Source organism: Mycena indigotica, assembly GCF_014461135.1.
Source record: "Mycena indigotica strain 171206Taipei chromosome Unknown Mind.scaff0001, whole genome shotgun sequence".
In the NCBI taxonomy this organism is placed as follows: Eukaryota; Fungi; Basidiomycota; class Agaricomycetes; order Agaricales; family Mycenaceae; genus Mycena; species Mycena indigotica.
Genome location: NW_023503000.1, coordinates 3,808,373 through 3,823,121, shown reverse-complemented (window position 1 = coordinate 3,823,121; position 14,749 = coordinate 3,808,373). Strand labels below are relative to the sequence as shown.

Sequence of the window (14,749 nt, the reverse complement as noted above, 5' to 3'; positions counted from 1 at the left end):
AATGCTTGCCATATATCTTACTAGACCCTTGGGAGTGCCTAATTCGAGCCGAGCAATTAACAAAGTGGACCGGTACCGTGTGGAAAAAATTGCAGGCTGAACCGAACGAAATCATGGCCAAGTCCGAGCGAGTCGTAGTTCAGCTCGAAGCTGTCTCTGTGGGTTAGTTTGCATGCATGTCGAGCGTGACTCGACAATGACTTCTACATTATTCTAGATGTGGTATGGGATCTACGCTCTCAGGCTCCGCAGAGTTACGGTTGTGGTGTTCGTCGGGTTGGACGACTGTCAGCCAGAGCCATCTGTCTACTGTTTGCCGTTGGCGACATGTAAGCGATGTATAAGGCCCTCCGCGTCTGGGACTCGCAATTTCTATAGGCCTCGCTAGATCGGCTTCAAGTTGCGGATCACGCATCCCTTGAGAGAAAGCAAGGCGAGGGCTCAAATAATGACTGGAACGAGCAGCTAATCGACACACTTCGACACACGACGGTGAAAGATTTCCGTTGCGAAGGGGCTATATAAAGCAGACGGCTGCTCTCCATTCTCTATCCGCCTCATCCAAGTCCTAGTTCTATCCAGATTCCAACTCCAAACTCAAATGCGTTTCTCTACTACTCTCGCTATCCTCGCCTCGGTCGCTGGTTTTGCCAGCGCTGCTGACAACCGTCTCCTCTACAACATCCCCAGCTCCGAGACCCCAGTCAGCTTCGCTGTTGCGTGCGTTCAAGCCATTCACTCCACTGTGCCCATAGTGCTGACTTAGTCGGGCACAACAGCTTCGGCAACGCTTGCGCAACCTACGCTCCGGCCATCGCCGCCGGGCTCACCTTCGAGGCTTTCCAGGTCCAGCCTGGCAACTTCCAAGGCCAGAACACACAGAGTATGTTTTATATATACGCTGCATTGAGTACCATTGACTGAAATGGCGATTTATCTAGCCCAGGCCAAGATTTTCTGCAGTTTCTGGGACGCTGCTCACGTTATCACCACGTTCACCGACGAGGTTGCTACCTCAGTTGGCGCCACTGCTGCTTGAAAGTAATTTTGCCGCGAAATAGTTAATCGTGACTTGCTTTGTATTCTTTGACGAATCGGAATGCCAAAGTATTGGAATGACTCGGAGGATGAGATCATATATCCAAGTCATGTGATCGCGTTTGCAATTGAAGCTTGGCACGATTTGCGCACGGAATCGGACGGCAATCACCGTAGCTTTTACGATAAACGGGGCCGAGTTTCTGCCGTGACGATGACGAAGGTTAAAGCTTCAAGGAGCTTTAATCTACATTCTACGAGTAAACCGGAGTTGCCAGCCTGAGTGCTTAGCCTCAAATTCACCAACACTAACCGCCGTAACACACGGAGACTGAGTTTGTTTACAGTAGTTTCGCTGCCGGTCTCCGATTAGACCATTTAAATTTTTACAATGTGATGCCATGTAATTCGACAAATAGGGATACAAATGTGAGACGTAATTGGCGTCGACCAGACACGAAAGCGTCAGCGCACACCTTCCGGCGACCAAGTTTCGCAGCCGTTCGTCCAGATCGAGGGGTCTTTGACGCCACAGTCGTCTTAGTGCTACTCAGTTTGACAGCCGTTGTCAGGAACGCATAGTCGGTTACTATTCCCCACCATCTGCGAATGCAACAGCATCCACTGAGCGATTCGGCTGGTTTGAACTCGCTGTGGAACTGGTTGGAAATATAGCTGGTTGGTAGCTGGAGGGCTGGGAGTGGCGAGAGGAGAAGGGGAAGCTGAGGATGTAGACTCGTGTTCTTCTTTGACCCAAGCCGGCATTACGGAACGAGGGGACTCAGAGGCCGAGGGACTTGTTGTAGAATTGGCGGGAGAGGCAATCCAAGAAGACCGTCGAGCGGAGTGCCGCGTCCGATGAGGAGTCTTACTTAGCCGCACCCGAACTGCAGCTCTGTTGAGCGCACGAGTAAGAGAGGTGGCAGCTGAACGACGTGTTGTCACCAAAGGTATCAGCGAGATAGGCAAACACTCCTTACCCTCAACACCTTGATAGAAAGAACTCGATACAACCTTGAACTCTGGTGAGTATTGCTCGGAACAAATTTCATATCCTTGACTAGGAAGTATCATGACCAGTCAACTACACCATAGCGAATATCAGGCCAACTCACGTGTGGATTTTGAAGAGCAAGAAATGGAGTCGGACCAGTCGGTCTCCAACGGCGCGCACGCCGAGATCAGGAAACGCAAATAATGCTGCGCTACCGGACTCTGAGTTGTCCCAGTCCGTGGGTACAAGGATCGCAGAAGAGAGATTGGTTCCACACATCGAAGGCGTAAACCCATCCTTGGATGACATTGGATAAGATGGAACGAACGAAAGAAACGAAGAGCATATGACGCACTCCTAGACACTCAATCTCTCGATGGGTGGTAGCATCGACGAGGGTTGCGTGTAACACGTATGGTATGATTCCATGCGCAGTCACAGGAATGCTATTTGAGGTTAGAGCAACGTTTAAAAAGAACGATAAAATATCACTGACCGCTCGTAGCAACCAAAAGAAGGCATCAAAGAGTTGTAGTTCAATGGCAGGAGTCGGACTAAGGGCGCGCCGTTCTGCAATGCAGAGTTTAGCTGGGCCCAGAGAGCTGTTGTGTGAGTGTCACCCTTGTAGGACTTTGCAGAGGGACGGGCTTCTGTTGGCATTTGGCGAACCACTAATTCGTGAACTCTATTAGAAGGTTCTCAGTGAAGTCGGTACAATATATGAGGGGAATCATCAACATACATATCCGTCAACCTATAGCGTGTTAAGGCAGGCATACTTGAAGGATGAAGGGGAAGGGGGAAGGTAACCAAGAATTTGCAGGACGAAACCTCCACTGTTAAAGTCATTTTACTCCTTGGAAGTCCGGTGGCGCCTTTCAACAGGCTCACCTCGTTTACTGGGCCATCTGTGGCGCGTTGGCGGCCTCCAAACTTTTGCGCATATAACAGGAAAAGGTGGAGACGCTTGCAATGTGTCTAGGTCAACAAGGGTGCATATTGCCTCGTGCGAAGAATTCTCTTATCTCCGGAGCTAATAATCAGACAAAGCTCAGGCTCAACAACCGGGCAGTTGCGGTCAGGACCAGCTTGCGAAAACGACGGCATTGCTTAAGAATGCGGTGTACGTGTTCCAGATTCGTCATGCGCGATGTCGTCAGACGCGCAATCTTGCTTTCGATTCCAATTGAACACGGAAGCGCCATAATCTGGGATTAGCGTCACCAGCGCTTTTTCATGCTTCCTCAGTAAGTAACTTGCTGCTGATAGCACTTTGCCTATGGTTGCGGAGGCCGTCCTGGTAAACTTGCATACAATCTCTGGTCGCTGAGAGAGGCTAGATTGTTATGCAGCTATCGTGAGCCTGAGGTGCAGACACTCGTCATGAACTTACCTGCGAAATTAATAATCTGGTGGCGGCAAAGCCAGCATGATATGGACAGAAGGCATTGCATTCAAAGCAAGCACTCTAGAAGCTTGGCCGCAAAAATCACCACTTGAAGTACCTATTAGAAGGTTAAGCACTTCGCCAGGATTCGAAACCAGAGAACTTGCACCTTTACACCCGTTGAAGATGGCGTTGTTGTTTACACGTTTACGCTGGACATACTGATCCCATCAAGTGAAGTCTTTCCTCGTTCCCTTCCTTCGCTTTTTGCGTAATGAGGTATCGACCACCGACGGCCACCAGAGCGCCTACGGCTCTAACAGCTCCAAACCAAATCATGCGCCGCCCACGCTGCATGAATGACTCGCACTCAATGAGAGGGAATCTCGATTTATTGACGCAACCAGGAGAAACGCCTGTCTTCGAGTCCTCGTCGTATCTGTTAGTTCCTCATCGCTGACTGCCGTCAACTTGATTATTTCGGAACAAGGATGAAGCAGCGGGCCTGAAGCAAGGACGCCAAGGCGATGGTTCGTTTGAGTTTCGGCAAGGTTCAAATCGTGCATCCAAAGAAATATACTGCGGTCGCTCTCGTGGGCATACCATAACAATACCTGAAGCTGAAGCCGAAGTCCATGCCACCAGCGGTCGCATTTCAAGAGTTGCACTAACACCTGTGACCTCCGTCATCCTATCCAGCCAACCACGAACGACAGAAAATGACCCTGGGTTGAAGGACAAACAAATAAGGCGAAGGTTCTAGACGCTGCTCGCGGCCAGGGTCAATGAAATGCTTGGTTGTATCCGGTCCCCATCGTAACCGCCCGACCAAGATATACAACATTCCGTTCACCAACAACACCCACAATGTTCCTCACGCTCTTTGCCGTCACTCTCCTGGCCGCAAGCCAGACGTTGGTCAACGCTGCGCCGGCGCTCGAAATCCAAACCAAATTTATTGTCACACCTTTCGACTTGATTCAAATGGGTGCCCGTTCCGATTGCACCACGACCGATGAATGCCGAAACGCTACTCAAGCTGCTCCTTTCGTTAACTCGGCGCTTCGAAAGTATCGGATTGTCTCCACGGGAGAAAGAGCTGCTTTGCTGAGCTTGATTATCTTCGAGTCGGTTGGCTTCGCTTTTGATATCAACCAGTATGTCTTCACATACGTCGTGCTCCTCATATTCAGCGTCGCGTGTTTTTTCTAGCTCGGAGAACAACCCAGGGCAAGGCACACGCAACCAGATGAACTTTCCGTTCATTCTCGAGTACGCACTGGATACTCCACGAGTTGCAAAAGAGGCACAAGCTCTTCTGGGTCCATATATTGACAATCCTAGCGCAATCCCTTCTGCCACCAAGAATGCTATCAGGGAACTCGTTCTCGCTGACGACTTGAGCTTCGCAAGCGCAATGTGGTTCTACACGCGTCGTGGACCTAAACAAACAGGGTGCCTCGAGATTCCCGGTATGGTGGAGGGCTTACAGGACGAATCTGTTTCTGGGTGGCAGAACTATCTCACGCAATGTATCGGTACAACAGTGACGGAACCGCGTCGGAGGCTGTGGCAGCAAGCTTTGACCGTCTTGAAACCAGCGATCGCAAGTACTTAGGCAAATACGTTCATCTTCTCAGTAAAAGTATCTATACTGATGATAATTGTCTTACAATATACTTCCCTATTGACCATATTCTTCTTCGGGTGAGGTGCATAGAGGCGACAGAAAGAAATTGAGGCCATTCGAATCCCAGGTGATGACATCATCCTGTTCGGAATCCGTTCCGAGTCTGTAAGAGCGGATCATTGTTGTCGACGTCGTGTGCGACGATATGGATAATTTTTAACCCCCATTGCCCATTGGTCAGCCCACCGGTGCTCCTTGCCTCCTACTCATGTCGGTGACGACGGAAACACTCCATGAAGTTGGCGAAAACCAGCATTCAATTCAACATTCTCCGGAGAAGGCGGGCGAAGTTACTCTCGATCCTTCTGAAGATCCAGTAGACTGGCCGACGTTGAAAAAATGGGTAGCGGTGGGTGTCATCTCTGCAGGATCCTTCTGTGTCACGTTTGCGTCTTCGATGGTTAGTGCCTACGGATTCTTCCAGTCCCTCGATGCTTACTGCCTGTAATTTACAGGCTTCGTTCACGGAAACTGGCATGGCGAAGGACTTTCATGTCTCACACGAACCGACTATCCTTTCAATCAGCTTGTTTGTTCTCGGACTCGGTATTGGGCCATTAATAACGGGTCCATTCTCTGAAGTATTTGTTTCTTGGCAGCAGCAAGCTTGAGCTCAACCCTCTCGTAGGTCTATGGTCGCTCAATTATATATCGTGTCTCCTACGTCCTTCTCGTCATTCTGGGGTTCCCCATCGTGTTTGCGCCAAATCTAGGTATCAGTCATCTTGCGTATTTTGCAAAATCTCATCCTCTCTGTTTGTCAGCGGTTTTCCTTGTATTTCGCTTCTTACAAGGCATGGCTGGTGCATCCTTTCTCAGCGTTGCGGGAGGAAGCGTTGCAGATATGTTTGTTGGCCCTGCCGTCTCCACGTACGTCGCTTTTCTGTCGCCTAGTTTACGCCAAACTGTCGACAGGCCTATGGCTGTTTACACCGCGTCACCCGTGAGCGTGTTTCTTCCTAGACTAGGACTGCAACTCACCCATCAATTCTAGTTTCTCGGACCAGGTGGGGCATTACCAACACTACAACACCACATTAACTCTGTAACAAGTGTTTGGCCCGGCCATTGGGGGGTTTATGAACCAGCATCTCGATTGGCGATGGACATATCGAATATCTCTCATTTGGATGTTTGTTGAGACCATCGCTATCTTTCTTGTATGGTCCATCCTCCAACTTACTGTTCTGACTGATCAGTAGTTTGTGCCTGAATCCTACGCTCCTGTTCTCTTGAAGAAGAAAGCCGCAAGGTCAGTTCTATGTTATTTAGACTGGAAAGACTGATGATCTCCGAAGACTTCGCAAGGAAACAGGTGACAACAACTATTGGGCACCCTTGGATCGACGGGAAACCTCCATGTCCCGGATGCTATATCTTAGTTGTACTGTCCCATTCAGTGAGCGCATGCTTCTCCAGTGCTTGTGCCATTGACCCCCCGGTAGAACTCTTGCTATTTGATCGGATGGCTCTTTTATTAGACACATGGTGCGTCTGGGCGCTTTAATTCACAGTGAACCCATTTTCTATCAGGACGGCGGTGTTGCTAGGAATTCTATATCTATTCTTCCAGGCCTTCCCAATCATCTTCCAACAAGGACACCATTTTAATGTGCAAATGACAGGGCTGACCTTTCTCGGGATCGGACTTGGTATGGCTATTGGCCTTGCGACACAGCCTTGGTGGAATCAGTGCGTGTTACCTTTTCTTCCGCGTATTACTAATGGCGCGTCTAGGCGCACAGCGAAGGTCGCAGCTGCCAATGGAGGGAAAGCTCCCCCTGAGGCCCTACTTGTCATGGGCCAAGTCGGGGGTGTCCTTATACCGATTTGTGATTTCTGCTCTCATCTTGTTTCTTAACAACTGATATCACTATATCAGCCATGTTCATTTTTGCGTTCACAACCTACACGCATGTTCACTGGATTGCTCCAATAATTGCATCGGTTGTCTTTGGGACCGGGATGCTCTTTGCATTCACAACTACATTCACGTACCTCGTAGTCGCCTATCGCCCCATTGCAGCAAGTGCCATGGCCGCCAACAGTGCAATGCGCTCTTCATTTGCTGCGGCATTCCCTCTCTTTGCAGGGGCCATGTACAAAAAACTGGGCACCGTTGGTGCTACAGCCCTTTTAGCTGGATTGATGACCTTGATGGCACCTTTACCGTATGTCATCCTGCACTATAGGGCATAATTGGTACTAATTGGTCGTTTCTAGTTTTATATTCCATAGAATTGGTCCCCGTTTGAGGGCAAAATCACGCTATGCCATATAATATATGCCGGAAATGACGAACAAGCGACTAATGTAGAGTGATTATTCATCTTAAACCTGTATTGTATATAATACAAGACTCCCGAACGGATCTGAGTGTGAATATCCAACGCTTCCAAATTAAGCTCTGAATCTCCATTTTTGGATCATGGCGGTTACACTGGATGATATGTCACAGCATGTAACATCACGTGCCGTCGAATTTCCTTTTCTTACACTTCACCTCGTCTCTGTGCCACGGTGTCTCCGTTGGCATGGACGGCCTCGGAAATGGTCGGACAATAGACATCGAGCTGGGGGGGCAGGAAGTCATCACAATAGACCTGGATGTACTCGACCCAGTTGACGAAGTGCTTGACCTGCTTTCCGATCCGCAATGCAAAGCTCGGGCATGGGTTTGGACCGTTGTAGCGACGGAGTTTTGGCGTAGGGGCTCACTTGAGGCCGCAGAAAAGGTTGCTATGACCGCTATACAGGGTGCGTTCCCTTTCGCGAATTGTGGAGACCGTGTTGACGCGCGCGTGTAGTGTTCAAGGAGAATACAAACGAGAAGGAGCTGGGGCCTATTTATACGCTGCTGGCCAACATCAAGATTGCCTATGCCAGCACGGCTCCAAAGATGATTCTTCCGGATGCTCGTGTGTTGATCATACCTCCGACTCGTTGTTTAGAGCTGATGAAATTCAGGGCAGGACCTCATGAGGGACGAAAAAACCAAGTCGGCTTTCTATAGTGAGGCTGCCGGGCACCTCAACTCAGTCATGAGCACAGGAGCATTCGGAGGACATTTGTTTTTCTTGACGCGAGGTATGCGTCTATTCGTCGCAATATCTCAGCATTTTGACACACCTTAGCCATCCAACAACTTGCTGACCGGTCAATGAACGATGCATTGTCCTCATTTAACGACATTCTTGAACAAAAATCAACGAATCTTGTTGCGTTACTCGGCAGAGCAAGTTGGCTTTGGCTTTTTTTACCTCGTTTCTTATACTCGTCAGGGCCGCGTGCTTTTTGCCCAGCGCAACTACCACGGCGCTCTCAAGGCATTTCGACGGGTCTTAGAACTCAATCCACGTTGTCTCCCTGATCCGCGTGTTGGCATCGGGCTTTGCTTTTGGGTCCTAGGACATAAAGCGAAAGCGAAAGCTGCATGGCAGCGGAGTCAGGACGTTGTGCGTAGCAAATTGCTGTTGATGAAGCGACACCTGATTGAAACAAACAGAATCCCGACGAGTGGCCGGCCCAGTTGCTTCTAGGATTGGAAGCCGTAAATGCGAGCAAGAATGAGTCTATGTTGGAATCGGAGCGTGCGGCACTTTACACCACTGGGACCCGGCTACTGGAACGCGCCTTCAAGGCAAATCAGAAGAGCGCTGCGGCAGCTAACGCGTTGTGCGAGCTATTTTTGACCAAGGGTGATAATACCAGGGTTTGTCTTTGTTGTCGTAATTTCATGTCTCTCTCAACGCATTGCAGGCATTGAAGCTCGCTGAGCGGACTATCCAATTCGCGGACACTTTGACACTGCTGACAGAGGGCTACATTCGAGCGGGTCGCGTTTCCCATGCCCAATCATCGATCTCCGAAGCCACTAGATATTACACAGCCGCGACTGAGGGTCAGCCCAAACATGTCATAGGTGCGATTGGCCTCGCTCAGGTCCAAATGCAGAACGGTAAGTTTTCTTTTGGTATTATGCATCGAGCTTATTGAACCACAGATGAAATGGCGGCCGCTATCCATACACTGGACACTCTTTTGCAACCTCCGGCGGCTCAGTCTATGTCACTTGAAGCAACAGTGATACTTGCTTCACTGAGAGCCTTCCCCCGTCCTGGTGTCTCGAGTGCTGATGTCGCGCAAGAGCGGACTAAGGCTCGCGACCTATTCGACAAGGTCACCAAAGAGCTTAGTGCGCAAGAATCACGCCCAATGGGTCCTAATCAAGCAGCAAAGACAATAAGCTCGGACGTCGACATGTACACGGAGATGGCTAGGTTATGGCAAGGCGAGAGTCTCGATCGCGTTAGTCGTGCGTTGAGGACCGCTCTCCAAATCAGCGAGGGTACAGGACAAGCCGATCCAAGACTGCTCAATAACCTTGGCGCGTTGAGGCATCTGGAAGGACATCTGGCGGAAGCGAGAGTCCAATACGAAAGCGCATTGACCAGTGTTGGTCATTTCCAGAGCCCTGAAGACGAGGATGGCAAAAAGGAGGCCATGTCAACGTCTATATTGTACAATCTTGCGAGGGTTTATGAGGATGAAGGAAGAGAAGACCTAGCGCGCGATGCCTACGAGAAGTTGTTATTCAGGCATCCAGAGTATGTGGATGGTGCGTCTAATGTCTCGTTTTCTCGGCTGTTTTTTCACACAATTGTTAGCCAAATTACGGCAAGCTCAAATGCTCATTACTCTCAATCGACATAATGACGCCCACGATCTCATAAAGCAAGCTCTTTCATCACAGAACCAAAACCTCAATGTCCGCGCTTTCTACACCTACTTCCTCGTACAGGCCAACCAACTTAAACTCGCGAAGGAGTTTGTCTTCGCTACGCTCAAAGACCACGACAAACACGATGTGTATTCGCTATGTGCGGCAGGGTGGATACAATATTATCAAGCCCGCGAAAATCGCGAGACGGGTGGTAAAGCATCAGACGAACGCAGGAGGGGGTTCCAGCGTTGTGCCGAGTTCTACGAAAAGGCGCTGCAGCTTGACCCGATGTGTGCCTTTGCCGCCCAAGGTTTGGCAATCGTGACAGCGGAAGATGCATTGGGTTCGTTAAGTCGAGGGCCACAACAAGGGGGATCTGACGAGGCCTACAAGCGACTGAAGAATGCCCGAGAGGCCTTGGACGTTTTCGGCAAAGTTCGCGAATCTGTCAGCGACGGGAGCGTTTATTTGAACATGGGACATTGCTATTATGCTTGTGACGAATTTGACAGGGCGATCGAGAGTGTGAGTGTTTTTTCTAGTGTCCAGCTTTGCGAATTAACGTTTGCGGATAGTACGAAACGGCGTCGACCCGGTTCTATTCAGGACATAATGTTTCCGTCTTGCTCTGTTTATGTCGCGCATGGTATGCGAAGGCGACCAAGGACCAATCATTCCCCTCAATGACGACTGCATTGCGATATGCCCAACAAGTACTGACTCTGATGACTCCCATCTTCGTGGTTCTTACGCTTTATAGGCTCTACATATCCTTCCGAGCGACAAAGCTGTTGTTTATAACATAGCGATGATCCAGCAAAAGTCCGTCGAGTTGATGTTTGCTCTGCCGACAACGAAACGAACGCTCAAAGACCTCAAACGATCAATAGAGCATGCGACCAACGCCCAAAAGTACTCAATTTTACCTGACCGGTATTGTCTTGAATCTCATTCGCTCAACAGGCTGTTTGCTACCCTCGCATCAGACAAAGCATCTGCGCTGCCCTATAGTCGTGATCTTGCCGACCAACGCCGCAAATACGGAGACAACATGTTGCGGAAGGGCGAAGAGCATCTTGCGATGCAGAAGCAACACGAGACCGAAATTCAGACCAAAATGGACTCGGCGAGACAAAGGCGGCAAGAGGAGAGGGAGAGGCAGGGTGCTCTAGAAGTAAATTTCTTTCCTTTTCCAGTTGTCAATTGATGCTGACACTTGTTTGTTTAGCGGGAGAAGATGGACCAACTCAGAGTGGAGGCCGAGAAGCTTGCTGAGGAGCGCAAGAAAGCACGTGAACAGGCGCTTGAGTGGGCAGCAGCGGTGAGAATGGATAGTGACGACGAGAAGGAGAAGCGGCCGAAGAAGCCAAGGAAACCAAAAGCGGAGGGGAGTGGGGACGAAGGCGAACCCAAGAAAAAGAGGCGGGGGAAGCTGCGAAAGGGTGGGGCTGAGGATAATGGGGAGGATGCGGCGGTGTTTAGCGACGAAGAGGATGTTGAGCGACCTAAAAAGGTTGGACGTTGCGGTATTTTCTGGTTTCACGTCTGATCATGTTTGCAGCGGGCGAAAAAGCGAGTGGTGCGGGACGATGATGAAGACGAACCGGCGCCAGCTGCGACTAACTCGCGGAAAAAACAATTGTAAGTCTGAAGCTCGTCGTGGATGTCGGGCTAACCTGTGCGATAGTAAGAGCAAAGAAGTTATCTCAGACACTGACGACGAAATGCCTGACGCAGTTCCGTAGTCTGTTAGATTTTTCCTTTTTCTTGTATCACCGCTGTCATCTGCTTTGTGTACTCTAGCTAACTATTAGTGGGCAGTCAACTGTTGTTATTGATTAGCCTGGGTTTAGGGACGTTACTATTGATATTCTTCAGTCAATCGTTAAATAATCCAGAAAGCAAGTGGACCTGACTAGTCCTTTGAATATGTTATTATTCCCAGTCAAGCCCCAATTCTCCGTCTTTCCCTCCGCGTACAGCCCCTTCTACCGCTTCCGCCAATGCTCTTAGCGCAAGAACATCGTCGCCAAGCTTCTCTGGCCCGCGTTGGGCTCTTATATCCGGCGCACTGACACCCAAAGCGCGTTGCAACGCGTCTTCGCGTTCGTGACCGCGCAGCCGGTCCAGCTGCGTGAGCAGCCCCGGCAGGGAGGGATGCGCGGCGAGGACTTGACGGATCGCGGACGAGGTCGCTGCAAGATATTCAGCCCAATCTTTAACATATTTAGGGCAAATTGCACCTATCGCCTCATATTGGTGTGTTTGGAGCGGCTTAGGGTCGTCCCGCTTCAATGGGTCAGGATAAGACGACTGGTCGGGTACGTAGGGCCATTTGAGAGAAGTTAGTGGACGCAGGGCAGGCTCCTGTTGCAACAGAACTTCCTCCCCGTCGACTTCAGCCCCAGCTGCGGCGAGTTTTATCCAGGTGAACTTGAATTGCAACTGACAGACCTCTAACGGGATTCTGGTCGCTTTCCGAATAGGATAAACGGCAGGAGGTTGCTTTTATGGTTCTAAAAACCTATCCGATGCTGCGATGTAGGCCTACCTTTGTGCTGCTTATAACACGCGACAGAGCAGCTATTCAGCGTCAGCAGCCTCCATATTCTACGCCGACACGTACGAACTAATCAACAGCGCAGTTTGGGCTGGCGCAGGTATACTTGGATTCGCTAGTAGAGCAGATTTGGCATTTTCTTCGATGAGGAGGCATATTAAAAGTAGTCGTGCTCACGTGACGCTGCTGATTCAATGAAAAACTGGTCATCTACACAAGTTTCACCAAGCAAGTAGTATTCTAATACTTTTGGCGTTGCGTCAATGTCACCTCTCCAAGAGTAGGACTAAACGTCGAAACTACATTGTGCAAGAACGTGTCGCCACTATAAAACAGATGAGCGGTCTCATGACAGCGACAGACGGAAGCGCGTACAGAATGAAGATGTTCTCTGGGACATTGGGTCCCCCATCTTGCGTGCCCAATACGCATATGATGTTGCCGTTCTCGTCCGTGCCGCCCGGAAGGATCTGGTCCCTCCCATCCACGCTGAAACGCACCCCTCCAATCGTGACGAGGAACTCGGGCACTTTGGCGTTGCAGTCGACGAGGTATAAGCCAAAGTCTTCATCGAGCGTGGCGGGCGGCTGGAAAGCCTTAGCAAAGGCAGCCATGACATCGGTGGGGATAAAATTGAGGGTCGTGCCCGTGTCCAGAATCGTGTTGTTGTTGGCTGTGTGGACGTGGTTTGAGCCGGGGAAGGTAAAGCCCTGGACTGCGACGGTGTAGAAGAAGAATGGCGATCCGGGGGCAGACGATGGGATGCCCGTCGTCACAGAGTAACCCTCCACGGGAACGGTGACTGAGGTTGAAGTCACAGGGACTGGGGCAAGACCGCCAAATGAGAGGAAGCCCAGATTGGGGTCAAAAGGATCGTTTTCTTGCTGATCAAAAGTACCGCGGTTGAGGGCAACGGAGAAGACTTGTTGGATGGTTAAGTGGAACTTGGAAAACAAGAGATTGAAAAAAAAACTTACATGGAGCCTTGACTCGTTTTTGCTTGACGGCAGAGACGAAGAGAGGATCATAAGGGATCTGGTTGGCGGAAGATGCCTTTGTAGGGTCAGTCGTATTATAGACACTCGTCAAATCGGGGAATGCAAGACCCTTAGTATGCGTAAATAAGATTGATGACTGAGACAGGTGGACATACGATAAGACCAGTGTTGACGCCATCGCCTTCCCAAGCAGCCAGAGTTGGGAACCCGAGTTCTTGGTTCTTTACACTCAGGCCACCGATGGAAATCGTGTCAAAGCCTACGGGTCCGGAAAGAAACTCTCCGTCGCCATATGTTATGTTGAAGCTGACATTGGGGAACGGTTTGAAAGTCTTGGAAGCCTTCGGGTCAAAGCCTGCGGTCCCAAAGAAACATTGATCTTCCGGCAAAGGTGCACCAGTGAGGTCGAAGCAATTGAAGTTCTTTTGGGCCACCCAGGTATCAGAGCTATAAACGCGTGCTCAGTCTTCTTGAAAGAAGCTTGGGGTAGACGGAATAAACCTCCCGGTATCGATGATCAAGCTGAAATGCTGGCCACCGACAGTAACGTTGGTCAAATACTCGTCATCGAAGTCAGAGCCGTCTACAGGGACTGTGCTGCTCCCTCCACGCCCTGGTCTGGTTGACTTGAAGGTGGGTTTCCCACGTAACCTCTCCAGAGCCACCTTCTTGGCTCGGCGACGGGGCGTCTTGCCGGTAATCGCGACGGAGAAATCAGCTGGCGGAATTACAGTAGCCGCCCGTCCATCGAGAGCGCGCGGGGAAGCTGCTGAATGTCTGACTACGAGTTCATGCGCGGGGACGCCGCTGGTTAGGAGGGAAAGGGCAAAGACCGCAGAGAGGAAGCCCATGTCGAGTGGGGTGGGAAAGCGCGACAAGAGCGAGTGCTACGTTTATAGCGTTAACCACAACCGTCCATCTTGAGATGTGGGATGGCAACGTATAGGCCACAACACCGTGTGCTTCCCAAGTCAAAAGTGTCGCGACACCGTATGGTTCGAAGCAACATCAACGAGTGATTATGCCACGAATGCTATATATAAGTGAGATAGCGCATAGCTTGGGGAGTTATTCAGGTCGTCCGAGCTGTGAAAGGATTCTATGAACACTCATTGGGTGCCGAAGAGACGGACATCGCGATGTAGAAGTCGACGTGACTCAATGATGTCACACTCCCAAATACGCTGCAAACGCAACTGTTGATTCTAAAACAGAGTATACTAATTTTCTAGCTGTAGATTACCTTAAATTAAAGTGCAAGTGCCTTGTGGGAGGTATACAGACGATAGCAGATGGGCGTTACAAAAACAGCAGGGACAACAGGGAAGAGGAGTGGGCGTCTAGCCATGAGATATATGT

At 50.2% G+C, this 14,749-nt stretch overlaps 6 protein-coding genes across 6 annotated transcripts; 4 read left to right on the top strand and 2 right to left on the bottom strand.

The window, feature by feature from the left end:
* Positions 1-562: 562 nt before the first annotated feature.
* Positions 563-1,039, top strand: MIND_00111100 (Glycoside hydrolase family 81 protein; the record flags this gene model as incomplete). The annotated part of the gene is made up of 3 exons (XM_037358056.1): positions 563-720; positions 780-883; positions 942-1,039. The coding sequence occupies exons 1-3, from the start codon at positions 602-604 to the stop codon at positions 1,037-1,039; spliced, it is 321 nt and encodes a 106-aa protein (XP_037225966.1). The 5' UTR covers positions 563-601.
* A 545-nt stretch (positions 1,040-1,584) lies between these two features.
* Positions 1,585-2,692, bottom strand: MIND_00111000 (uncharacterized protein; the record flags this gene model as incomplete). Its single annotated transcript, XM_037358055.1, has 5 exons — positions 1,585-1,964; positions 2,019-2,098; positions 2,154-2,329; positions 2,388-2,478; positions 2,529-2,692. The coding sequence occupies 5 exons, from the start codon at positions 2,690-2,692 to the stop codon at positions 1,585-1,587; spliced, it is 891 nt and encodes a 296-aa protein (XP_037225965.1).
* A 1,594-nt stretch (positions 2,693-4,286) lies between these two features.
* Positions 4,287-5,037, top strand: MIND_00110900 (uncharacterized protein; the record flags this gene model as incomplete). The annotated part of the gene is made up of 2 exons (XM_037358054.1): positions 4,287-4,576; positions 4,632-5,037. The coding sequence occupies 2 exons, from the start codon at positions 4,287-4,289 to the stop codon at positions 5,035-5,037; spliced, it is 696 nt and encodes a 231-aa protein (XP_037225964.1).
* Positions 5,038-5,281: 244 nt separating this feature from the next.
* On the top strand, positions 5,282-7,390 carry MIND_00110800 (RNA polymerase II-associated protein; the record flags this gene model as incomplete). Its single annotated transcript, XM_037358053.1, has 14 exons — positions 5,282-5,509; positions 5,565-5,690; positions 5,738-5,822; positions 5,874-5,979; positions 6,025-6,052; positions 6,104-6,116; positions 6,163-6,269; positions 6,312-6,361; positions 6,408-6,508; positions 6,555-6,597; positions 6,643-6,801; positions 6,847-6,941; positions 6,992-7,280; positions 7,333-7,390. Exons 1-14 carry the CDS (start codon positions 5,318-5,320, stop codon positions 7,388-7,390), a joined length of 1,452 nt encoding a protein of 483 aa, XP_037225963.1. The 5' UTR covers positions 5,282-5,317.
* Positions 7,391-7,586: 196 nt separating this feature from the next.
* MIND_00110700 (RNA polymerase II-associated protein) lies at positions 7,587-11,577 on the top strand (the record flags this gene model as incomplete). The annotated part of the gene is made up of 15 exons (XM_037358052.1): positions 7,587-7,866; positions 7,917-8,027; positions 8,077-8,196; positions 8,244-8,344; positions 8,391-8,564; positions 8,615-8,821; positions 8,869-9,067; positions 9,113-9,727; positions 9,777-10,357; positions 10,408-10,545; positions 10,593-10,744; positions 10,796-11,006; positions 11,061-11,345; positions 11,394-11,473; positions 11,520-11,577. The coding sequence occupies exons 1-15, from the start codon at positions 7,644-7,646 to the stop codon at positions 11,575-11,577; spliced, it is 3,255 nt and encodes a 1,084-aa protein (XP_037225962.1). The 5' UTR covers positions 7,587-7,643.
* A 190-nt stretch (positions 11,578-11,767) lies between these two features.
* On the bottom strand, positions 11,768-14,241 carry MIND_00110600 (Acid protease; the record flags this gene model as incomplete). Its single annotated transcript, XM_037358051.1, has 6 exons — positions 11,768-12,277; positions 12,663-12,717; positions 12,768-13,314; positions 13,370-13,499; positions 13,546-13,837; positions 13,892-14,241. 6 exons carry the CDS (start codon positions 14,239-14,241, stop codon positions 11,768-11,770), a joined length of 1,884 nt encoding a protein of 627 aa, XP_037225961.1.
* Between the last annotated feature and the right edge of the window lie 508 nt (positions 14,242-14,749).